The sequence below is a fragment of the Penicillium riverlandense genome (genome assembly GCF_028828495.1).
Source record: "Penicillium riverlandense strain IBT 135883 chromosome Unknown utg000006l_segment0_segment0, whole genome shotgun sequence".
Taxonomy (NCBI): Eukaryota; Fungi; Ascomycota; class Eurotiomycetes; order Eurotiales; family Aspergillaceae; genus Penicillium; species Penicillium riverlandense.
Window position 1 is genome coordinate 162,986 of NW_026643197.1, and position 24,733 is coordinate 187,718.

At 51.0% G+C, this 24,733-nt stretch overlaps 10 protein-coding genes across 10 annotated transcripts; 4 read left to right on the forward strand and 6 right to left on the reverse strand.

The window, feature by feature from the left end:
- Positions 1-136: 136 nt before the first annotated feature.
- Positions 137-1,603, forward strand: N7474_006315 (uncharacterized protein; the record flags this gene model as incomplete). Its single annotated transcript, XM_057197725.1, has 1 exon — positions 137-1,603. One exon carries the CDS (start codon positions 137-139, stop codon positions 1,601-1,603), a length of 1,467 nt encoding a protein of 488 aa, XP_057051165.1.
- A 694-nt stretch (positions 1,604-2,297) lies between these two features.
- Positions 2,298-3,330, reverse strand: N7474_006316 (uncharacterized protein; the record flags this gene model as incomplete). Its single annotated transcript, XM_057197726.1, has 2 exons — positions 2,298-3,116; positions 3,172-3,330. 2 exons carry the CDS (start codon positions 3,328-3,330, stop codon positions 2,298-2,300), a joined length of 978 nt encoding a protein of 325 aa, XP_057051166.1.
- A 716-nt stretch (positions 3,331-4,046) lies between these two features.
- On the reverse strand, positions 4,047-5,827 carry N7474_006317 (uncharacterized protein; the record flags this gene model as incomplete). Its single annotated transcript, XM_057197727.1, has 3 exons — positions 4,047-5,123; positions 5,181-5,672; positions 5,726-5,827. The coding sequence occupies 3 exons, from the start codon at positions 5,825-5,827 to the stop codon at positions 4,047-4,049; spliced, it is 1,671 nt and encodes a 556-aa protein (XP_057051167.1).
- A 718-nt stretch (positions 5,828-6,545) lies between these two features.
- On the reverse strand, positions 6,546-7,940 carry N7474_006318 (uncharacterized protein; the record flags this gene model as incomplete). The annotated part of the gene is made up of 4 exons (XM_057197728.1): positions 6,546-6,861; positions 6,918-7,087; positions 7,141-7,568; positions 7,616-7,940. 4 exons carry the CDS (start codon positions 7,938-7,940, stop codon positions 6,546-6,548), a joined length of 1,239 nt encoding a protein of 412 aa, XP_057051168.1.
- Positions 7,941-8,251: 311 nt separating this feature from the next.
- Positions 8,252-9,187, forward strand: N7474_006319 (uncharacterized protein; the record flags this gene model as incomplete). The annotated part of the gene is made up of 1 exon (XM_057197729.1): positions 8,252-9,187. The coding sequence occupies one exon, from the start codon at positions 8,252-8,254 to the stop codon at positions 9,185-9,187; it is 936 nt and encodes a 311-aa protein (XP_057051169.1).
- A 92-nt stretch (positions 9,188-9,279) lies between these two features.
- On the reverse strand, positions 9,280-11,293 carry N7474_006320 (putative MFS transporter; the record flags this gene model as incomplete). The annotated part of the gene is made up of 8 exons (XM_057197730.1): positions 9,280-9,594; positions 9,648-10,358; positions 10,409-10,504; positions 10,553-10,706; positions 10,761-10,951; positions 11,004-11,145; positions 11,203-11,213; positions 11,270-11,293. The coding sequence occupies 8 exons, from the start codon at positions 11,291-11,293 to the stop codon at positions 9,280-9,282; spliced, it is 1,644 nt and encodes a 547-aa protein (XP_057051170.1).
- A 1,135-nt stretch (positions 11,294-12,428) lies between these two features.
- N7474_006321 (cupredoxin domain-containing protein) lies at positions 12,429-13,303 on the reverse strand (the record flags this gene model as incomplete). The annotated part of the gene is made up of 3 exons (XM_057197731.1): positions 12,429-12,756; positions 12,818-12,918; positions 12,968-13,303. 3 exons carry the CDS (start codon positions 13,301-13,303, stop codon positions 12,429-12,431), a joined length of 765 nt encoding a protein of 254 aa, XP_057051171.1.
- Positions 13,304-15,675: 2,372 nt separating this feature from the next.
- N7474_006322 (Zn(II)2Cys6 transcription factor domain-containing protein) lies at positions 15,676-17,946 on the reverse strand (the record flags this gene model as incomplete). The annotated part of the gene is made up of 5 exons (XM_057197732.1): positions 15,676-16,576; positions 16,627-17,109; positions 17,160-17,608; positions 17,672-17,839; positions 17,890-17,946. The coding sequence occupies 5 exons, from the start codon at positions 17,944-17,946 to the stop codon at positions 15,676-15,678; spliced, it is 2,058 nt and encodes a 685-aa protein (XP_057051172.1).
- Positions 17,947-19,454: 1,508 nt separating this feature from the next.
- Positions 19,455-22,136, forward strand: N7474_006323 (glycoside hydrolase family 92 protein; the record flags this gene model as incomplete). Its single annotated transcript, XM_057197733.1, has 5 exons — positions 19,455-19,605; positions 19,667-19,699; positions 19,753-19,862; positions 19,921-20,753; positions 20,807-22,136. 5 exons carry the CDS (start codon positions 19,455-19,457, stop codon positions 22,134-22,136), a joined length of 2,457 nt encoding a protein of 818 aa, XP_057051173.1.
- A 767-nt stretch (positions 22,137-22,903) lies between these two features.
- N7474_006324 (uncharacterized protein) lies at positions 22,904-24,681 on the forward strand (the record flags this gene model as incomplete). Its single annotated transcript, XM_057197734.1, has 2 exons — positions 22,904-23,385; positions 23,502-24,681. The coding sequence occupies 2 exons, from the start codon at positions 22,904-22,906 to the stop codon at positions 24,679-24,681; spliced, it is 1,662 nt and encodes a 553-aa protein (XP_057051174.1).
- Between the last annotated feature and the right edge of the window lie 52 nt (positions 24,682-24,733).

The window sequence follows — 24,733 nt, forward strand, 5'->3', positions numbered from 1 at the left end:
GGGACCGTCTCCGATCACTGACAACCCATGAATTATCCTCCCACATATAAACGGAGTTGTTTCGGCAACGTGCACTGCCGCCCAGATGCAATCGGCTGTCTTTTATTTCCTTGTCTACTTACTATCACCGCTCGACATGATCTCCAAAGTTACTGCCACTACCGCTTCAGGCAATGCGCATCGCCTGCTTGGAAGCATTCTGTTCGGGCGCAACATCACGCCCAAAGCCGATGGCGGAATGAATGACACTACTCCCTTGACTGAAGCGTGGGGTTTGCACTCGGGTGTCTATACTCCACGCCAGCTGGTAGAGAGTTTTGCACCTTTACTGGACGTCGTAGTCCACGGACTTGGAAGCAATCCTCCAAATTCAAAGCCCTCTCGTGTTCGGCTTCTAGATAATCTCGCTGCCAACCTGGCTACCGATACGCGCGAAGCCACACTCCGCCTCGCGGAACCTCTTGACGTTACACGACAAGAAATGAAAGACCAGGCAACACGCATCGGCAAGTCACTGGTTCATTGGGCTCGCGAGTCTCACACCAAATCATTTGACCCGAGCATGTATCTCCGAAGTCCCTGCGAGGGCCACTTGCTCATTCCGTCCAACGTGGACTTGATGTTCGGTGACCGAAGCCAACCGCACCTGATGCAGTTGTTCAACGAGTACATGCACCAGATGGTCCTTCTTCGTGATGCTCTTCTCCCATTTCAGAATTACCAGGATGTCCTCATACCCATCGATGGCAAGGCTGCGAGAGGTATACGGCATTTGGAGTCTACTAGGGCCCAATTTCTTTCTGAGATGCTCACGAAGCATACAACCCAGAAAGGAGTCATGTCATATGCCAAGTCGCTTTTGGCACCCACGCTCTTTTCTGCCGCTTCTGTTGGTTATGGCTTTCAGTATGCGCATGGTACTGTTCTGCCATCGTTCCTGGCTGGTGGTGCGACCTCGCTGCATTTGCTGCAGTATATTCCGGCAATAATTGAGCCCAGCACAACAGACATCCTGTTCGACTATCAGTTCGAAGACTATTATTCTGCACCTCTGCTTGAGATACCCGCGGGTATGCCAATTGACGTATCTGCTCTTAGCTTCCCGGGAGAAGAGCCATCTCTGGTCGAGGACGTCTCAGTAGGTCTGCTTAGTTCTTCGGAGAAGGGTGGTCGGCTTGAACTACGGATCGAGTTTAAATGCGGGAAGTGTGCGGCTATTGATCTAGGCCAAATTGCTCGTGGACATCGATACTCATACTTTGCACGGCAATCCAATCCTCTCCCAGAAAGCACCGAAACCTTAAACGGTGCTACGACTGAGCCTCAAAAGAATCCTGCATCTGTCATTTTTCACCACTCCACTGACATCTTCAAGACACCCAACACAGGTCTGCTGAGTGCCAAAGCAGGCGGTGTCCATGTGATTCCTGCCGTTGATCCCATTGTCACTCTGGCTATTCTGGGGAGGCTGTACCCTGAAAATGTGATATTGCTGCCTCGAAATGAAGGGCTGAGTCAGACTGAAAATGCTGGTAAAGGTTTTGAGCCCAAGTTTGTGATTTGGGGCGGTGTTGAGCGTGGTGGACTGAAGGGTGTTTTTTGAGAGACTCAATTGATTTAGAGTCATTTTTTTGATAAGGCTTATTTGTTTCAATTGATATGAAATATCATACCTGCTGGATTCTAGGCTTTCGAGTCTTGTGGAAGCCCTGACCGCTGAGGAGGAAATGAATTAAGGTTCCGGAGCTGGCTGGCCGTTCACGGGAGTTCCATAGTCGCGCCATCCGCAACATATCTTAATAACTTTGTGCGGCCTAGATTATTCCACTTTCCTGGTGAACCGACATAATGTAAATCAAGGATTGATGTTACTTTTCTTAACTCCGGAATGAAGGAACCGTACGTAGCTGTGATCGCTGTGGAATGTTCGGCACAATCCGGTGGGTCCCGATCCACCGGCCCGAGTGCAATAAAAAGTTTTCACGGCATCCACCACTGGATTCATACCCAATTGAAGGGCAAAAAATGACCGACGCAGGGGTCGAACCTGCAATCTCTTGATTCGTAGTCAAGCGCCTTGCCATTGGGCCAGCCGGCCAACGTTGAAGTTTTAAATTCAGATGGTGACTTGCATTGCAGAACGAATGGGGTATAAGAGAATACACGTGAGCCTTCTGCTCAGATCGCTAGATAACATAGAAAAAACGAATGAAATGCTGAGAACCATGTATAACCAAGCCAAAGAACACCGAAAGATGATATGATAACCATCATGTGCTATGACAGGGAGAAATCCCTCATACCTCTTCCGAGTCAGTCTCATAAATATCAGGCATCCTCACTCGCTTCTTCTCAACAAAAATTCCATTGTCAACGGATGGTACGCGAGAGCGCCGCCGGCGGTGTCGGCGATCCCGATGACTGCGGCGAGCGGACAGAGACATCCCAATCATTCCAATGACAAACCCGCCCGCGTAGGCCAGCGTACCCGCCATGGCGCCGAGAGCAATGGGCAGCACGAATGCGCGCCAAGTCCGGGAATGGTGTGGGAAATCCGATCCAGTCGGGGATGGTGAAGAGCGGAATGGTGAGAATATATCGTCGCCCTGGAATGACTTGGAGGCGGCATAGGGCGTAGACGCCGCATATGGAGAGTTCGCGGTGCCCGATGGCGGAGCGTCATTTTGAGTAGAAGACTGCACGCTGCTCAACAAGGAGTCTACTTTCGAGCTCCACCAGTTCATCTGCCATGGCCGCGGCTTTGACACGGGGCGAGTCTCGCGATATGTACTACCGGGTCCAATCCCCACACTCTTGATGATATTGTCACCATCGCCAGACCTGAGAAGGTCCACCACGACCGCATTCGTCGTAACTGGCATGCCGTGCAGATCGAGCAGTTCTACGCGGAGACGCATCAAGCCTGCGGCCATGCCCGAACCTTCTGTCGACAGCGGACGCACATCCAAAGAATATGACAGGATACTGTCGTCGTCTAGAAGAGCTTCGTTTGAGTCGCGATATTGCGGCGCGTGTAGCCGCATAGACGCTGATGGAGGAAAGATCGGATCGTCATTGGCGCAGACGATGCCATTTTGAACGGACCAGATTATTGACTATTGCGCGTTAGTTAATTTTTTCAGCTTTAAAAAAAGCAATCACTGTACCTACCAGATAGGACTTGGCAGCGCTTTTAAGGGAGGCGTCATCGTAAGAGGAGTGAGGGAGATATGGGAGAAGCAATTCATGAGCGCTAGAGTCGTCGGTATTGGATAGAGATGCGACTGCGAGTCTGCTCAGGCAGAGAGTGAACCACCAAGCAACCCGCATCGTGTGCACGAGAAAAAGAGGGAGAGAAAAAAAGTGGAAGGAGAAATAGAGTTCCAATACGAGACCAGGGGGGTATGATTTGTTCTTAAACGAACCCACGAAGTGAGGCTGTGACGGCCTGATTTGCCAAGCCCAAGGCTGTAAAGCGTGGCAAAAATAGAACAGACATCTTGATAAGTTCACTATTGAAGAGCAGTTTGGGTCGAATCGCTGGTGCCTATTGTGCGGCTCTGTGGAGACGAGGCTGTGGCGGAGAGCAAATAGGGGCGGGGGCCAGGCATCGTTGCTTCGCCCTGAAACCGTTTTGAGACCCTTTCCATGCTTATGGCCGGGAGGTAGTATCCGCACCGGCAAATACGCGAACCGACGCCCGCATGATAGAAAGATCCTCCACTAGCTGATCAACAAACAGAAGAATCCCCGATCGGCTCGGGTACTAGGGTCCCCCATGCATCACTCTGCGGTGTGACCTGGCTCCTAAAGCTAGTTGGTGGACAACTGAGGAGAAGCCCTTCACCGAAATTTGATGAGTTAGGTACCATTCAGTTCAAGGGGAAATGATTAATTGGGTATTTCCTGCGCATATCTGTGGGGGAACCCGCTCACCGCCGTAGCTACTGCACCCCAAAGATATATATAACCGCCCTTTGCCAATACAGGAATTACACTGATTATCCTGATCCAAAACATTGACTCACATAGCTAATATTCATGAATCACGCTGGTTCATAGTAAGGTGCCGTCTGCCAGAAGCGACATCGCGGATTGTCCGTCGGGTCGCGCCTGGGATAGATAGAATTGTTCGCGATATTCATCAACTGCCCACGGCAGCCGTGTCGGGGGAACGTCGGAGCAAGACTAGAATTAGGCGCGCCAGACTGTACAAAGCTGGTGAACCAGTCCTGCATCACCATTGCCACAGTGACGTTGGTGACACTCGAGTCAGAAGCGCCAGCCCCATTGCTGTAGAAAGTGTAGGCGACGTCCTCTCCATGCAGTGCAGGGGGAATGCTGAACTCGTAGGCATATGTCTGGTTATGGAAAGCCCGGTTGAGGTAGTCCGTGTTGCAGATGAAGATCAACTCCGAGACAAGAAAAGCATCGCGCTGAACAGAGTTTGTATAGCCGTAGGTGCCGTCGTAAATTGGAGGGTACAGTACCTGCGTGATGTGCTTGGTCACATTAGGCCGCATATACACAAATTCTTGCTTTAGTTGGGCGGCGAGATAGCTGCTGTTGCGACTGGCTGGCGAGGTGAAAACGAGCCCTTCGTCGGCATTGTGTCCGACCATAATATTGAGGTTGTGATCAAAGTTGCCCTCCAGCAGAAGCTGCCCGGGTAGTGCTGGAACAAAGGTGCCGTCCACGACGGGCCCGTAAGTGAATGAACCATAATAGGACTTGGTGCCCACTTGATACGCATTGGCAGCGATCAATTTCTTCGACGGCAGGCGGCGCGCCTCCTCCACACTAGTGACATTCAAGATAGACAGGAATTGCTGCAATATTTGTTCCTGCTGCTTTTCTTCTGGCATTGGGACCCAGCCGGGACTTTGGACAATTGCTTGTTGGAATGGCGATGGTCCAGCATTGCCACCGTAGGCCGTGATCTGATGCATAACTGATCCTCCACCGGCGGACTCTCCCATGATGGTGACTCGTCGGGAGTCTCCACCAAAGAGATGGATGTTTTTATACACCCAGTCCAGTGCAAACCGCTGGTCATGAAGCCCGGCATTTGCTGTTCCATTCGCCGTGAGACCATTCCCAGAGAGCCATCCAAACGCTCCCAGCTGTCAGTGGATGGCAAGTTAGATACCCTGGTGGACAACACTTGCTGCCAGACTTACCCGATAGTTCATTGCAACGTAGACAATGCCCTCACCTGAGACTGTACTGCGGTGGACCAACCCAGAAGCGTCCAACTCGCTTTTGTCTCCCATGGTATAGCCTCCACCATAGATCCACACCAGCACCGGAGCTAGTTTAGAATTGGGAACATAGGATTTATTCTGGGTGCGATCAAAGATAGTTTTCGGGACAACCACATCCAAGAATAAGCAGTCCTCAGTGGTCCGAGGATCCAGCTTGGAAGGCGTATACGGATAGGAAGAGATGTTGGTTGACTGGTTAAAGGTGGTATTGTATAGGATACTTAAAAGGAATGGCTCCGCAATATCTTGTTCCCACATCGGTTCTGCTGACGGGCACACTATTCCAACAGAGCCATCCTGAACCTGTGAGCGGTTCGTCGTGGGCAGGACGGGTGCCCTAAATCTTAGATCGCCCAGCGGCGGCGCAGCATAGCGGATATTACTAAAGTTGTAGATGCCTAGCGAGCTCTGATCATACTGTCAGCTTTATAAAGTCTTAGTAAATTGAGAGTTGAGCGTACGTTGAATGAAAACGCCTGATGGCGCTCGTATCCAAGATCGACGATGGGTAAGTTGGACGCAAAACAGACCGACACCAGCAGCAAGAAGTGCAGTAAAGCCATATTGACTCGTTTATCACACCGCAACAGGCAGTCCCCTCCGCCTCAGCCTTTATATTATATATCTAGGGAGGGGTATGAGATCATCTTTGGAGCCGATCTATGCAAGCTGCAAGACCAAGAGCAAGGCCATGTAAAGTTTGAAGTGGAGCTCATTGTTAATCCAGCGAAGTTAGTGGGTATATTCAAATCTTGATTTGGCATAAAGATCGAAGCTGTCAGTCATGGTCCGAGCGATCTGTGGATACATTTTTGGTCCAAGGCTCGCGGCAAGTGCCGAAAAGAGAATTATGAACAAGCGTTTTGTCTAGCACTCTCATCAAAAGATTTGCTAGTACAAATTTCTTGCAAAAAAATCGCAAAGCGGTATTGTGTCAAGCATGGGTCCGGCTCGATCCGAGGCCTGAATTGTGCGGGGTTTTGCGTTCCGCTACCAATACGAGCGGTGTCCTCGACCAGCCCAGCAAGGATGCTACGCTCGATCGGGCCCTTAATCCGAGCTCCGGACCAATGCCTCATTTGATCAGTCCATGACTACTAGCACAGGTCGCGATACGTACTACTGATGCGGGGTTCATGCCCACCAGTCTTGTCAAGGTGTTGCCTAGAATGACCTAAATTTGGTATCTGAATACTACCAGACATGAACCAGAGGGAATTCTGGTCCTGTAATCCCGAGCGAGCTAGGAGCATATTTCTCTACAAGTTGAGGTTGCAATTTCTAACGATCCATCACCTCCCGAATCTTATATGCGAACATCTCGTTCGACGGCACTTCATGCTCGTTCTCTAACTTCTGAGCAGATTCCACGCCGGCTGCTGGAACGCGGTACTCAAATCGTTTCCCAGCTGCTGGTAGCTGTCCATCTGGGAGAGCGTACGGGAACGGAAGATACTCGGGCATCAATCCCAACTGAACCAGAACAGTTGCTTGGTCCCATGCAATGTGCTCGTGGTAGAGCCGGTCTCCTCGAATGTTGACTACGGACGTGAACGGAATCCGAAGAGGTTTGCCTGTCGGTGGAATCCCCGGGACACTAGATGTTAAGCGTTAGCTTTTCTCTCGTGAGAGAGACAAACAAAATTTACTTACAGCCAAGGAATGTGCTTGTCATGAGTTAAGCAGAAGATAAACTCGTCCACAATGCGGTCGGAACCCACCGTCCGACTAATGAGTTCTAGAGCCGTGTCGTCCGGATTGGCGAAGATGAAGTGGTTCAGATAGAAATGGCTTAGACGTGCTCGTCCGATTCCACCAGTCAACTGTTACTATTTAATGGGGCGATTCAATCAAGAGATATTCCTGCTATACATACCGTGGGAACATGGTTCACATAAGGCTCCTGCACCATGGTAGCCATCGTCTTTTCGACAGAACGATCTCCAAATTCATAGTACGTATGCTCGTCCCAGATCTTTTCAAGGTCAAAATATGGCCCGTTAAGGTGTTTCTTGATAAATGCCACGCTCCGCGTGTGGGCAACTCCTGCGGTCGAGATCTTGAACTTTGGATGGCCGGGAATCGTGAAGGCGGGAGAAGAGATATCGGGATATACATGGACAACCTGAGCTTTGGCACTCTGAGGCGGGTCTTCCACGGGCAATGAGGCATGCAGCATCGACACCGGACGATCGGGGGCGTTCCAGGAGTCAAAGTAGACGACCGCCTCCGGGTTGTCGACAGCCAAGATTTCACACAACCCTTCCTCGAACTCCGGATCATAGTCACTTTTGGAGCCATACACTACAGAATGTTAATTCCAAATGCTCCCTCAATTACGAATCTCATACCAATCAGTCCGAATTTGCCCTGATCACACTCGGGGAGCGCGGCGAGTCCGTCCTTGGCTGTTTTGATCAAAGCCAACAAAGTGGCCAGGTCCTTGCTAGACTGCACATCGATCGTAATCTGGGCCACTGCAAAACTTTCTTCTGCCCACTTTTGCAGCGGCTCGGGGTCAAGACTGTTGTTGTCTTGCTGACAGCTCGCATAGCATGCCGGACAGAGAAGAATTAGGCCCGGGCCATGTCCACATCGCGAGAGTGGCGGCTGCAAAGTGACATTCAGTGCCAGTTCCACTGGGTTAGCCGAGGGAAGCTGGGAAGTCTCAGCCATTGTCTGGTTAGCGCTAGGCAGTAAAGCTTCGGAATATATGCTGGTCAAACAATCTATCCTCACGCTCACTGGTTCGTCTCAGAAGCGGGCACGTGATCCGGTGCTTTCCCCATCCCACCTTCCTCCTTCCCTCCTCTTGTCTTTGATTCTGCCTTCCTCGGTACTTAATCCATTCAGTCCACCGGGGGCGCAACTGGACTTGGGCAGGGAAGTCACCATACTCTTCATCCGCTTCTCTTTTCCTCAGCAGCTTCTCCGTCTCTCCATCATCTTCGCTCTGAGCTCCAAAGAACCCGCAAACAACCTCCAAGATGAATTCCCTTGTTCAGACCTCCCTGTCCAGCGTCGAATCCAAGCTCAATGCTCTCCTGACCACTCTCACTACGTCTCCCGCCGCCGCAGGGGCACCAGCTGCCGCAGTCGCCCTTCTCGATGCGGACGACGCACTATCCTCAGCCATCGATACCCTGCGGAAACACCAAGAGAACTACGCAAAAATCTTGCGACTCCGATCAGAAGCACAGCAATTGGAGGATCGAGTCAAGGGCGTTGTGAGGGAGATTGAAGGATTCGACAAGGAGGCTCAAACGGCATGCGGGGATGACGGAGAAAGCGACAGCGACTCCGACTCAACGGAGGACACCAACGAAGATGAAATTTCGGCACCCAAAGGTATAAACGAAATTGACTACAAATTGCTTCTTGATTTTGCCCGTCGCATCAGCAAATACAACCATGAAGCCGCGGCGGATGCGGGCAGCCCTGGGAAGCGCCAGGAGGCACAAAAGCAAACCGCCGATCGAGACGTGACCATGGGAGGCACAAACGGAGAGCCGACAGTGGAGGAGAGGGAGCCGGTATCGTCGGTTACGAAAAACGCGATACAATGGCTAGATGATTCGGCAAATGTCACTCGCGAAGTCTACATGCTCCCATATCCGACCGAGGAGCGGATACGCATGGGCCTGATGGGCCAAATCCAACTTGCGACCGGCCAGGAACCCGATAAGGAAGTGGATCGATTGATACGCGAAGCTGAAGGACTGGGCGCTGCGGAAGCCCCAGCTCCACCTCCGGTGGAGGACAGCACTCGGCAGGCAGACGAGGCTGCGAAAGCCGCTGTGCACGCTGGCTCATCGGCCAGTGGGGCAACGAGAGCGGCTGCACCAGCGCAACCAAAGCCAAAACCAAAACCCAAGGCTTTGCTTGACCTTGACCTTTATGACCCTGATGATGACGATATCTGAACTCCCTCCGTGACTTTGGGCATGATGAATCTTGAAATTCTGTTCTCACGCATTTGTTTGCCTGCTATACCCAACCAGCCAAGCTACACAATTTACATCTTATGTACAGAAGACTTGGCGGTCAAGCCCCGGAGCTTCTTGCCCCAAAAGTAAAAGGGGATGGCGCAGAGACACCATAGCGCCGTCAAACTCATGTTCATCATGATCGGCTTGATGAACCCACTCTCCATCACCCACGGAGTGATGAATTTGCTGAAGCCGTATCCCCATACGTTCTTGTTGACGGTGATGGCTACGAAAATTGAGCCGGCCACCGGCTTGTAGCTGTCAACTGCGTAAGTGCTGGAAATGGCAGGGAGCGCTGCGACCTGAATGCCCGCTGCGGTGTAACCGATGATCACAATTACCTGACCGGGTGAGCAAGTGAGATTTGATTTGGAAAAGTGGTGGGGACACTTACCCGCCAGTCCCATTTATACTGGTATCCAAACGCGACAATGAAATTACCAATGATGGCGATAATCACATACGGAATCATGGCGGGCAATCGCATCTCTGGTTCACGAATGCCGCCGTTCTTCTTCGTTGCTTTCATCGAGATCCAGTCGGAGAAGAGGCCATTTGTGGCCAAGCCGATGATGGCGCCAATGAGGATGGCAAAGTTGAAAAACCCGATTGTTTGACTGTTGAAGTTGTATGGAGGTTCCGCGAAGGCTTGACTTTGCGTCAAGTTCAGTGTCAGGAAGCAGCTGGCCGACCAGGACACGATGAAGGCAGCCAGCTCGACAATCGGGAAAGACAACAGCTTCCACGGAATCCAAAAGCTGATGAGCGTGGTCTTGATGTTATTGCCATACAACTGCCACAGCTTGAACTGCTTCTTTGAGGGTCGTCCCCGGCCTAGCCACGGATCTCGCTCTGCGGCAGTCTCCAGGTTGGCATTCTCCCGCTGGCTATCTTCGACTAGCTTCTCTGGTTCAGACTCGCTCGCAGCCGGGGCCGAGGCATTCTCCTCACGAGCAACCTCATTGGGATGAGCACGGTGCCACTTTGTTTCGGGGAAGAGGAAGATCTGGAAAAGGAGAAGGACACCCAGAAGGCCGACATTCAGCCAGAAGAAACTGCGCCAGCCAATGTGTTCGGCCATAGGGCCAGAGATGATGGGTCCGACCTATCAGATGTCAGAACAGCCAATTTCTCTTCTATTGCATGAGCTCGTACCGTTAGCGATCCGAAGTAAAATGTAAAGTAGAGTGTATTGTAGGCCCCGCGCTCGTGCAGGAACATGATGTCTGCAATGATCTCCGGTTGTGCCGTCTAGTGCTGCGGTCAGAATATCTCCCGAGAAGAAGCAAATCGCCATACCTCAGCCGGACCAGCACCAAAGCCGTTGAGAACGCAAGCGCCCATGTAGCTCCCGTAGGTGGGTGCAACTGCTCTCCAAATGTTACTGACGAGACATATCAATGTTGAGAAGATCAGGACGGTTCGTCGGCCGTAAGCGGACTGGATGGGGACCCTGCACAATGACCGATGAGCGGGAATGTCTGCGAGCAGGTGATGGATGACCTACCAGAAGAAATTGCTGAAGCCCAGCACCAGGATACAAACTCCGGTGAATTGCACAACCCCGGCGAGGTCTGAATCAAAGGTCTCCATCAACTGAGGAAACATGGGCGCCAGGGCCAACGGGCCCATGCCCTGACAGAACGAGGTGGCCGTGGCGATCACCATTGCGCTCATTTTCCAGAACCGGTTCCAATTCTAGGCCATTCTCAGTTGGTTTTTTTTTCTTTGAATGTCACACCGCACCTACCAGAGGATCATGGGGATCTTGCGACGGCTGGGGCACCAGGACGCGATCGGAGTGGGACGATGACTTCACGAAATGATGCGAGCCGACATCAGCCATGATCTCCGTCCCAGGATAAATGGTCGTCCCCAGCTCCGCCTCCAGTCTGCGCCGACGCGATTAGTGACCATGGCCGTTTTCCCTGCGGGCTGGCGGTACCTACTGATGGAGCGTCTGCATAGCCGCCGAGGGTTAGCGCGTGCTGGACACGTCCCGATCGACCGACTTACGTTTTCATCATAATTCATCTCCATGTTGGGCCAATTCAGCTAGTTGCGATCGCGAGACGAGAGCTGAGCTGCCTGCCTGTGCTGGGGCCGAGTCTGGTTTAAATGCACGGGCAGCTGCTCTGAGCTCAGAAGGCGCGGAATTGGGCCGGGAGTAGGGTCAGGTTAACATTTGCCGGTCGGCCAAGAGTACCACGAGCATAGAACTTAACCCCCACAGACACCGGGAACTAACCCTGTTGTGCATACGGTCCCGGGTCCACATCAACCCCGGATTCCCCCCGCACCAGCCTGTCACATCGTCCGCCATCCTTATCTGACTTTATGGACTCGCCTATCGTTGCCTCGAGGGGAGGGGTTCGGTAATCCTCCACGGCATTTGACCGCGCTTCCGTGCCTTCTTGCAGACAACGTGGCCATCGGCCATCACAGTCTGCCGCGGTAGCAGAAGTCTCATCGTCATTAACGCGTGTGTAGCGGCGTCCCAGGTCCTTCAGTCGGACACGATCGAACACGCGTCGGCAGCCCTGGTTGTGTCGCGTCGGGTGAGGTAGTCGCTTGAGATGCCACGGCTGCCTGCCTGTATCAAACGGTTAACACTGATAAAAGTTTCTACGCGCACTACATGTCCGTCTATTTGTCCTACACATCTGATACCGTATGACTGATATAGGGAAATTAACAACAATTCCAAAAATAATGGATCGCATTCTGTTACTTGGTAAAAATGTTGAGAAACTCGGGTTTCTTTCTGATAATATTAACACGTAAGTCTTCCCCTCGATCGTTGCAGTTATCCGTGGGTCTGCCGCAACCTACTCACGGTCCTCTGGGCGTTTGGAGCAATAGGCTTTCTTCTCGAATGACTGGTCCGCATTCAGCCAATTGTGGGGCTACTTGACCCTGGACCCATCTCCTGTTCTGCTGCCATGCACTATCTCTGGGATCTGCTCAACTGTATGACAGGTCAAAGGAGAGCGCCTGCCATTAAACCTCGAATAGATACGTGGGAACGCAGTGAGAAGGCTCTCGTCTCGAATATTTTGATCCCTTTCATTCTGGGCGGAATTATCGCCGGGATGCTTGAACAGACTCCAATTTTTCCCTTTCCATAGCGGACTTGATCAATCTCAGTACCACGCTAATGATCATAAAACGGAGCCTACATAAGGAACATAGCCACCATTAAAGCAAGAATGGACAAGACGTTGAGATCAGTTGAAACCCCCAATTTTTCTGCCATATTCGTGGCGCTAGGGCCGGAGCCACCTGCGGTGGTTGGTGTTGGTGGCCCGCTGGTAGTAGGCTGGCTGCTGGTAGTAGGCTGGCTGCTGGTAGTGGGCTGGTTGCTGGTAGTAGTCATACTGCTAGAGGTGGCGGTGGGCTTCGAATTCGGGGTACCGAGAATGCCACCTTGGGCCACGGATGGTACACTGTCGCCATTCGCATTCGAAGCTGCCGACTTGAATGCATCAAGAGTATCCGAGCCTCTAAGGTTGATGAAAGGGTGAGTTGTGCCTTCTAATGCTTTGTGGCGGCTGGTATACTTACGACGGGTTAATCACACCAACCATGCCAGCTTGACAATGTCCAACCTGGCCGCAGTAGAACCAGATCGGATTTGTATCATTAACGGTCAAGCTCCAGACGGGCTAGATCGTCAGGAATTATACAACCAGAAACAATTGTTCATGGACTTACCGACCCGTCATGGGCAGATGCCATAAATCCACTGAAGAAGCTAGTATCGCTCATAGGATGGCATGGGTTGTCAAAAGCAGCCTGAGCTACCGAGTGATCGCCTGGATAGAAATGGAACTCGACTACACCTCCCGAAGCAACGTGGATAGTATCGGGATTATAGGTGAAGCCATCCTCACCAACATCGACCATTTGGGTGGCACTTGATGCTGAACCACTGGTTGTTGGACTTGCAGTTGTCCCAGTAGTATCGCTGGAAGTTCCACCTCCTCCATACTGGGCACTAACGAGAGGGAGCCACAAAAGTATGAAGGTACACAAAGATGTTTTGATCATTGTTGCCACTAAATTAGATGCAAAAATTCCAAAGCAAAGGTTTGCAGGGGAAGCCCAGAGTTCAATTCCGAGGAATCAGGAGGAGGGTTTCCTTTATGTGCTTTAAGCAGCGGTACTCGTGCACTACCATAATGTCCCCAAGTTACGATAATGTTTAGAAGCTTTATCATAGCCGCGGCGCTATTTAGCACTTACTCTTCCCTTAAAAACCTTCTCTCCTTCATCACGAGAGTTTAGACAAGTGATTACTTAAAATAGAGAATGCGTAACGTCGCCGTATTGGAGGAACCACAGAAAGACGGTCCGTAACTTCTATCTTCTAATCCATCGCAAACCACACTTGACCTAGACCGGCCGATTATACAGGATAACGGTTGGACACATGGATCCCCATCCCGGATGCGGGGCAGCTGACAAAGATGAATCATTTTCTGGAGGTGGGGCACGGAACCAGCCCTGATAAGATTTTGGCACCAATGTCCAGACCACGAGATCAGGAAGAAGTCAAAAAGCTATTGGCGAGCCTCAAACTCTTATGCGACCGTGAATGAATGAGTTAACCACCAATTTTGCCAACATTTTTTTGGAAAATGATCGATTGTTTCACGAACTGCCATCTTAGGGCAATGCTTGGCAAGCCATAACGCCTCTCAAGTGTTCCCGTAACCCTGGCTGCTCTAGACCACAGTCTGCTTGCGGCATTTAGTTAGGGAAATTGGTAAGTGACATCCGTACAGATATAAGCTATGCCGGCAGCGTGGACGGCGTGTAATAAATTTGCTGAAATATCACAACAAGGCAACTATTTCAGTCGCACATGCCCATTGCTTCGAAATGGCGAGGAACTACGGTTATTTCTGGCTTTTTACATCCGTTTCCACCCTTGCTCAACTACAAACGTTCTCGCCTCCCGGGCAAAATGGAATCACGTATAGTGTTAATATACCCCAAGCCACCGCGTCCTCCGGCTCCGGGCCGATTTATTTCCAACTGAAGTCCACAAGCGAGCTTCAGTGGTTCGCATGGGGCCAGGGCGCTCAAATGCAAGGAGCAAATATTTTTATTGTCTATGCATCTAGCGACGGCAATAATGTTACCGTCTCCCCCCGCCTGGGCGTGGAGCATGTTGAGCCAGTGTATAACTCCAAAGCGCAATTATCAGTCTTGAATGGTAGTGGGATCAGCAATGGAGTTATGACCGCAAACATCCGATGCGATAGCTGTATCACATGGCCTGGTGGAAGTGAAAATCCCAGCAGCTCGTCGACTCCATGGGTTTGGGCAGTGAAATACGGCAGCCCACTCAATACCGACAGCTTATCTGCATCAATAACCATACATGACGCCGAGGGGATTGCAGCTGTAGACCTCCAACAAGCAACCGGTGGCGCAGCTGACAACCCGTTTACAAACTCGAACAATCCGGCTTCAAGCTCATCAAATCCGATTTCGACTGTTAGCACTGGGTCTGTTTACAAGCTCAGGAAGGCCCATGCTACTATTATGATTCTGGTCTTTGTTATATTTTTGCCTTCGTTTGCTCTGATGCTTCATATTGTTCCATATTCGAAGATTGTCTATGTCCATGCTTCTCTCCAGCTTTTTACTCTCGCTTTGGCAATTGCCGGGATGGGAATCGGCATCTCAATGGCAAGAAGCCTTGATTTGATACGGACCTATCATCCAATTATCGGGATGGTGACCGTCCCGTGCCTTATTCTTTTTCAGCCTGCTATGGGTTTTCTTCAACACAGGTATTTTCACAAAACTGGAAGCAAGAGTGTATTTGCTTACTTGCACCGGTGGCTTGGTCGTTGTCTCATGACCCTTGGCATTATCAATGCTGGTCTAGGCTTTCGCCTAACAAGAATCGGCCTTTCGATTGCTCCTGTTGGGGCAGTTATTGCGTATAGCGTTGTCGCTGGAGTCGTCGGACTTGTGTACGCCGCAGTTGTTGTGCTTTTGCCACTCAGAAAGCGCAGAAGATCCCGTTCCTAGCAGTTCTTGGGCGCTACTTTTGTATGCTAGGGATAGAGAGTCTTACTAAACCGGGTACTAACTAATTAACTAATTCATGGCTACAGGCATTATTACTGTCAAGTAAGGCATCAACATCCAGCCGAGAATATGTCAATACCTAGTGTGAAGAGGATCTGCCGGGCCTTGGGAAATCCGGGGGATAGAACCACATCCGATGAATGGGCAAGGAGATTTTGATACCATTGATCGCGAAATTTCAATACTGACAGGTGTCATCCATCTAATGGTATCCTAAATCTAATTACGGTGCCCAACGTATGTATACAGGATGCTGTTGTATGGGCTACAGAAAACATTATTCCCGTGTCAACCCGAGAAACCCGGTGGCAACATCATCTGCTCCAAGAAGCCTGTAGCTTCTGAACCGCGTATTCAGTAGCCCACCCCAGGTCAGCCTCGACTCCACGTAAGAGATCAACAATAATGTCGTGCTCTGCTGCATTCTCCAAGCACTGCCCAACAGCGTACAAGAGTGGAACCATGTAAATGCGTAAGCCGCCCTGTGGTCTTCCTAACGCAATGCCGCAGACTTCTCGGCAGCGATATTCTACTTCTTTCGTCACTTCACGGTAGCCTTGTAACCGATCGAACGCTGTACTTGGGGCACTGACAACATCGGGCGGTCGATTGAGCAGCAAGGCAATCCGCCCGAAATGATAATGTTGCATGGCGGCAGCACAAGTAGTCAGACCATGAAACACCTCTGGAAATGGAAGACTGCTCTTTTCTGATGGTTTTGAATGATCTTTAGGGTGTTCGATGCGAACGCATGGGCGGAAAGTCTCCGGCACGCCTTCAAACCATGTCTGCAAATCGAAACAGAGCTTAAGCCAAGTGTCAATGTCGGCTGCTTGCGTTTCGGGAGATTCGGGGTGCGGAGACCCGGCCCACTGTGCTAGTTGTGACTGTTTCGATCTCGCTAGAAAATTGATCACTTTGTTGATCAGCCAAATCAAGCCATTGGCCGCCTGGTCCTCTTGGGATACGGCGTATACTGCAGACGTATTGATGTGGAACTTGCTATCCTGCGAATTGATTGAAATCCCTGCTGTGCGCCAGAGAAACAAATTCTCTGGATCAAGGTGTGTTGGAGAGCGGGTAAAGTAAGAACCAAGATAGTCCTGACGCGCAAAATTCCAAAACGCTGCGCGAACACCATGGCAAAACATAGCTGACGAGGTCATATGCACATGGGTAAGAGAGTCAAATAGAGACTTGATGCCTGTCAATTGTCTGATTACGTCAATAAAAGAATAACCAAAAGCTCATATGGGAATGCTCACTCGTGCCATTCGTCTCCACTGATATCCATGAGTCGATAGAACGTCAGGAGCACAACGACCGCAAGCAGTTCCTCCGTCTTTCGTAAAAGATTGGCGGTAAATGGAGCATTACTCGCCAGGTCCAATCCGGATTGTGTAGAGTCAGAGTTCAGCCACCGACCCAGCGTCTCAATAGGTGACCCCAGCACAGCCGAGCTAGATACAGACATATAGCCGTCGGAAGTGGCGGTGTTCAGCTCAGAAACTGCCAGGTAATAGTAGTTTGCAGCTTTGAGAAACCAGTCCACCTGGGTCGAATTGGGATAGGTCTCCATGATGGCGGGACTTGTAAACATGCCACTACCCGCAGGCAATTTAGCCCCTTTGACCTGTCCTAAGTGCTTGGCTGCCAAAGCCGCAATTGCGTATTTGAGAGATTGGTTGTTGATAGCTCGGATCGGCACGTACACAGCAAAGAACTTCCCACTGTCCGAGAGGTCCAGCCTATTTGAAAAGTTAGTCATTCCTTCGGAAAGAAGAACAACATCGATTACCAAGGACCTAGCACGTCAGAATAATATCGAGTAAGGAAGGCAGTCTCATGCTCAGTGCCAGTCATGAGCTCTGAGAAGATGTCTTGGAATTCCTCTTTTTCACTCCGCTGCGACAGGCTCTCTGAAGTAACAAGTCGTGTGACACCAGGACGATTAGGAGGGGAATGTTCATTACTTGTCAAGGCACCCGTAGAGGCGATTGGTGAGGCCAAGCTATAGATAGTGCTTCTTGTCGATCCGCTGCCTTCTCCTCCAAAAACCGGGACACCGGAATACAGTGATTGAACAGCGCCTGGTGTCATTGCGGGACCAGGCATGTCGTCCGTGTCCCTGGGACTAGTTTGCGAGTCTAGTTTCGCCTCTTCCATCTGCAGATGCAAGGTCGGGTTGTCCTTCGCCATCTCCGGTGACTGCGTATTCCGTTGTTCATTCGCCTCAGAATGCTGTTTCTGATTAGTACGATTCACAGTCGCCTGGCAAGATAAGAGCCTATATGATCCTTCTTTACTTACTTTACTTGCCGTGGAAACGTTGACATTTTTGGGGTGGGATTCCTGGTACGGGGCATAGCGGCGTCTGACTGAAGCCCCTTGGTCGATGAATTTGCGCATTTGAACATATCCCGGGCAGTCCACGCCGGCGGCGATGCACCGCTGGCAGCCAGGACGAGTCTCGTCGCACTGGTGGCGAATTAATAAAAGAGAGAAAATTTTGGTATCGATGTACCAACCTTCAGATGTCTCTTCTTACATCGCTCGCAAGCCTTGTTGGATGGTACCCCAGGCATCGTGCTGGTTTTCTGTCGGACTGGTGAAGTGTTGAGGTCACCGGAATCGACCTCCGGCCTATGTCGTTAATGACAACGCACCCAATCGCCGCAAGCATATCACGAATATTTCATTTTGCACAATGTCAGCACGGGAGAATTGCACAATAGATTCGCGAAGCAAATAGAGATGCCGGCATGTAGACCGAGCAAGAAGGAACAGAATTGAACGTGCAGGGATGATGACTAGCTAAGGGGCTGACCGCCCGGCAGAATGCCATCATCCGTCGATCGGTGTCGATCATCCACAACCACCAATAAAAGACCTCGGTCTTGCCATCGTCTGGGCAGAGATAATGTTAGCAATGAACAAACAAGGCGAGACTATGTCACCCCCAGGTATCAGCCTCAGGCACAGAGTCACATCCATCATGACTGGATCAGAAAGTTCCTTTCAGGTGCTTGGACCGTCGGGGAGGACGTCAACTGAGCTTGATGAGGAAAGAAATCGAATCACATCATACATTTCTTTCCGAGACTACGGCTCTGCGCGAGGAGGTTTCCAGGCTGCGGACCGAGAAGACTCAAAGGAGAACATATCTCGGCGCAGCAGTGCCTTCCAAAGAGCCTGGATTCTCTAGTTCATCGGCCTTCTCGCCCAATACTCCGAGACCGTCAGCAGACATGAGCAGCAAATCCTGGGACAGCATTGCCCTTGATCTCATCTGAGGGGACGGATGTTTCGAACGGCAAAATAGACGAAACCTCCGACAGCACATTGACGCCAGGAACGCTCATGCATCTGTCCGAATCTTTTGGCTCAGCCAAGCTTTTGAGGACGGTTGGCTGACTAGTGCAACAACCCTAAAAACGACCAGTTTCAAATCGAACAATCATTGGCCCAATTATCAATTATTTGCGCCGGTCAGACTCCGGGTAAATTAAATCAACTGCGACACTGACAGAGGGTTACATGATTGATGCGGAGACAGCTCCACCTGCTCAAATTTCCCCGCGACCCAGGAGTTGTTGATTCGCCATAAACATATAAAGATCGGCGCAATCAGGCACCTCGGGGAAATTTCCGCTGGTCGCTTTACTCCGAACCTTGCCAAGAATCCTGTTTGGGCATCTCCGTTGCACATCGTGTGGTCTTTGCTTGCTCCGCGGATGTGCGCCATGTGGGGGACAGCAGCGGTACCTACCGCTGGTTGAGGAGAACAAGGGAGGCTAGAGTTATCGTGTCGCACCGCAGCTTTACTACTCAGGGCCACCAATGCGACATTACGAGAATGTTCGCTGGCGTTGTTTGTCTATGGCCGGTCCAACAGGGGTGTCTCCCTGTCGATCGTCGGTGGAATGCTGCCCCGCGACTTTTCGCGACTCGTTAGTTAAATAGTTAAACAAAGCTCGAGGTCCATTCTGGAACACCAATTGTGCTTATTCGCGAATACGGAAGCTGCGAGGCTCGCCCTGAACTTGCCTCTGCTCCTCAATTGGCACCGTCCTGTCCAGTGTCTGAGCCCATCATGCGATCGCTGTTTCAGCCCCAGTCGGCGCCCCTGGGCACAATTGCAGCGACCTTGTATGCCTCAGTTGCTCTAAGCGTGCCGGGAGTGTCTGCGAAGGCTTCTGACGTTCTGGATTATGTTGATCCCTTTATTGGGACGGCCAATGGAGGTGCGATTCAATGAGGAGAAATCTGCATCGACCTCAAACTAATCTTGAACAATCGAGGCAGGCCATGTCTTTGCCGGAGCGAATCTCCCGTTTGGTTCGTAGCCCCAACAAACTGCTGAATAGATTGGCAGGACTGACCAGCACTAGGCATGGCCAAAGCTGTGGCAGATACCATTGGCGAGAACCAAGCCGGATTTGCCTGGGACGACAAGTACGTCTACGGATTCTCGCACATGCATGATTCGGGCACGGGAGGTGTAGGTTTTCCAGCCTGTTCGATTGTGACCCATTCAACTTTCTGACTCGTACAACCAGTCCCCATCACTGGGCAACTTCCCAATTTTCCCTCAAGCGAGCTGCCCCAACAACGACATCAACCAATGCAAGTGGCAGATGAACGACAGAGCGGCGGCTTGGTCGAACTCCTCAGATGGGGCCCAGGCGCGTCCGGGATATTTCAGCATTAATTTGGAGAATGGAATTCAGGCCGAGATGACCACGACTAACCGATCGGCCCTATATCGGTTCACTTTCGATGGCACGTCGTCTGAATCGCTCAGCCCTGTGATTCTGGTGGATCTGATGGATTTGCCGCAGTCACGCCAGAACGGAACTGCCCTAGTCGACCCATCGACGGGACGGCTCACCGGCAATGGCACATTTAGCCCAAGCTTTGGTATCGGCACTTATGACATGCACTTCTGCGCGGACTTCAAAGGAGCTGATGTTCGCAACACTGGTGTATGGGTGCAGAACCGAGCGAATACCACCCGAAAGTCAGTTTCGCTTACTCCGGATGGAACAAACTCGCCGGCCACTCTCTCCGCTGGTACATTTGTCCAGTTCAACAGCCCTGAGGATAACACCATTCTGGCTCGCGTCGGCGTGAGTTTCATAGGTGTTGATCAGGCTTGTGCCAATGCCGAAAAGGAGCAACCGAACTTTGACTTTGAAGGCACAGTATCGGCCGCCGAAGCTGCTTGGCGGGAGAAGTTGAATGTTATAACTGTGGATGCGGAAGGAGTGTCCTCTGATCTTCAGACAGTTTTCTGGAGTGGGGCCTACCGGGCTATGATCAGCCCACAGGATTATACAGGGGAGAACCCTCTGTGGCAGAGTACCGAGCCGTACTATGACAGCTACTATTGGTGAGATATGCCCGCAATAAACCAACGTATGAAGCTAACACCAGCGCTTTCAGCATCTGGGACTCTTTCCGCAGTATCCACCCACTCCTGACTCTGCTGGACCCTATCTCGCAATCCCGAATGATGCGCAGTCTGGTTGATACCTACCGACATGAGGGCTACCTTCCCGACTGCCGTATGTCGTTGTGCAAGGGCTTCACTCAAGGCGGATCAAATGCAGATGTCGTTTTGGCAGAGGCCTATCTGAAGAAGGTCCAGGATATTGACTGGGATACTGCTTACGAGGCCGTGGTCAAAGACGCCGAGGTGGAGCCTGCGAACTGGAACGTTGAGGGACGCGGTGGTCTTCACAGCTGGAAGAACCTGGGTTACATTCCCACCGACGACTATGACCCGTACGGCGTGGGTACACACACTCGCAGTATCTCTCGTACCGTGGAATACGCCTACAACGATTTTTGTATCTCTGAGATGGCCAAGGGCTTGGGCCATCATGCTGACTACGAGAAGTATACGGTTCGCTCTGGCAACTGGGCCCACATGTTCAAGGCGGACCAAACTTCCAACATCAACGGAACCAACACTGGCTTCACCGGATTCTTGCAGCCCAAGTATACGAATGGAACTTGGGGCTACCAGGATCCGATCTTCTGCAGTCCGTTGCTCAACTTTGACTCGTGCTACCTGAATCCCGATGGACATGAGACCTATGAGGGCAGCGCCTTCCTCTACACCTTGTATGTTTATGGCTTCCCCATTCCCCCGTTTTGCAATCAGCTCACTGACCTGTCTCCGGCTAGTTACGCGCCCCATGACATGGGATCGCTTATCACGGCCCTTGGTGGCGCCAAATCCTTCACGAATCGGTTGACCTACTTCCATGAGTCCGGGCTGCTCTATGTAGGCGACGAGCAGGCATTCTTGACCGTCTTCCAGTTCCATTACTCCGCACGCCCCGCCCTTTCTGCGGAGCGCAGCCACTACTACATTCCCTCGCAGTTCAACACCACAGTTGCGGGTATTGCAGGCAATGATGATAGCGGCGCCATGGGGTCGTTCGTCGTGCTCAGCATGATGGGTCTCTGGCCTGTGCCTGGACAGGATGTATACCTCATCACGCCACCGTATTTCAAGGAGATTAGCATCCGTCACACTGTGACCGGCAATGTGGCGACGATCCGCAACATTAACTTCGATCCCAGCTACAAGAACATCTACATCCAGAGTGTTAAGCGGGACGGCAAGCCCTGGACTAAGAATTGGATCAGCCATGACTTCTTCCTTGAAGGCGGCGTCCTTGAACTTGAGCTGGGCTCGAGCGAGAGCGCGTGGGGCACGCATGTGGAGGATCTGCCCCCGAGCCTGGGCGATTATTCCTCTTAAGAACCTGTGTTATAGCAGCACGGATACAGTGGTTAAATGCTCCACTTAGTTTTTATCCAATAGCAAACCTTCGAAGTTTTGTCGGTGAACCAGCTCTGGGTTGTGTAGTTATTAGCAAATAATACTGGTGGATCTTTACTGTTAAAAAAAAAAAAAAAAGGATCGAGGGGTAATTTCATATTGTTTTTCATCCAGGCGGGAAAGCGCAATCCTTCCCTGTGGGGGGATTTATGGTATTGGACCCAGAGTCGAGCGAAGCTCGCTAGTAACCGGAGATTCGGCCATGATTCAGCCACCTACCGCATTTCTTCTTATTTCGGCGGCGAAAATGAGCCGCTTTGGATTTTAGCCAAGCCTCCGACCACTTACAGTAACTACTCTGGCTGGTTCTGGCGGTAGTGGCGCTCCACCCCAACATCTAGAGACACGCTTCCCAGAAAGGAACACTGTAATTCGCCAGTAGAAAACAACGGACTTGGCTGGACGCAAATATATAAAGTGGGTTGTATGTGCATCTATCCCCGCTTCCCCTTTTTTCCCTAGAACCTCTTTTTGGTTTTTTTTTTTTTTTTTTTTTTTGCATCAGATTCTTCCCTGTCAGCCCGTATGCACCCTGGCCCATTGGCGATCTCGTATGCAACCTATGCTACCCTAGTGCGGCCCTCCACGAAGCAATCATCGATGCTAGCCTCCATTACCGACTCTCCTCCATTTCTCCCCACGCAGCAGTCGCCCACGCAGCAATCGCCTCTCAGAGCCTCTCCCAGATGGAGAACAAGTCGAAGTCTGATGCCGTCGACGATGTCAAAGATGTGCCCGATGCGCCTGTCTCTCAAGGTCAACTCCAAGCAGTTAATGGTCTCCACAGGCGACTCGAAAATAGGCATATTCAACTCATAGCCATTGGTGGGTCGATTGGCACAGGATTGTTTATCACTATAGGAAATGGACTCGCTGCTGGTGGACCCGCCAGTTTATTCATCTCCTATGTTGCGTACTGCCTTGTGCTCGGCTGCGTGAATAATTGCATAGCTGAAATGATTGTTCTTCATCCTATGCCCGGGGGGTTCATTCGCCTGGCTGGAAAATGGGTCGACGACGCACTCGGCTTTATGGTCGGGTGGAATTTTTTCATCTATGAAGCGCTCATGATCCCTTTCGAAATAACAGCTATCAACCTCATCCTGAGCTATTGGAGAGATGATATTCCTGTTGCTGCAGTTTGTATAGCTTGCATCATTCTTTATGGGTACGAATTCCTCTCTGTCTTCTTCCTCTCTGATCTACTGAGATTATACCTCAATTTACCCTTGAGCCGACGAAATTTTCCTTATTAGAAGACTAGAGGCTCACAAATTAGAACAGGCTTCTTAACCTTCTTGCCGTATCTGCGTATGGGGAAGCCGAGTTCTGGCTTTCGTCGGGAAAGGTCCTGCTGATCTTTGTCACGTTTTTTTTCACATTCATTACCATGGTCGGTGGTAATCCACAACACGATGCATATGGATTCCGGTACTGGAGCAATCCGGGTCCTTTCGCCGAAGATCGGGCTTCTGGTAGCCTCGGTCGTTTTGAAGGCTTTCTGGCTACTGTATGGTCTGCTGCTTTCATTATCGTCGGCCCTGAGTATATATCCATGGCAGCAGCAGAAGCCAAGCGTCCTAGCATCTATATCAAGGCTGCATTCAAGACTATCTACTGGCGATTTGCACTGTTTTTTATGCTCAGTGCTCTCTGCATCGGGATCGTTGTGCCATGGAATGACCCCACTCTTCAAGCGATTCTAGCTGGGAAAAGCAGCAAGAAAGGAGGCGGTGCTTCCCCTTACCTTATCGCTATGTCTAACATGAAGATCGATGTTCTTCCTCACATTGTCAATGCTCTCCTCGTGACTTCCGTCTTCTCGGCGGGCAATGCTTTGACATACTGCGCCACACGCTCTCTCTATGGTCTAGCACTCGATGGACGCGCCCCCAGAGTCCTGACCAAGACAGCAAGGGGCATTCCTATCTATGCCTTTGCTGTTGTCATGTGTTTCCCCTTTCTTTCGCTCCTGCAGCTGTCGAATACCTCCTCGCTGGTCCTAACATGGCTTATCGACCTGACCACTGCCGGCGCCCTTATCGACTATCTGGTGATGTGCATCACTTACATCAGATTTCATAAAGCCTGCAAGCGCCAGGGCGTCGACCGAGGGACCTTCCCGTACTGCGGCTATTTCCAACCTTACTGTGCCTGGATTGGCCTGGTTGCCATGGTCATCATCTTATTATTCTATGGGTACTCGGCGTTCGATCCTTGGAGTGTCACGGGCTTTTTTCAAAATTATACCATGCAAATTGTCGCCCCTATCCTGTACTTTGGGTGGAAATTGACGCACCGGACTAAAGTCGTGAAACCTGAAGAACTCGACTTAGTTTGGGATCGCCCGCTTATTGACGCTTACGAGACCTGTTTGGTGGACAAACCGGTGGGTTTCTGGACTGATATCGCTCAATTATTCCGCCTAAGACAACAGAAGTCTACAAAAGACGTGAGCGAATAAATACCACAGTTTCAGGATCACCGGTTCTGCTAGTGTGCTCTTTTTCACGAGT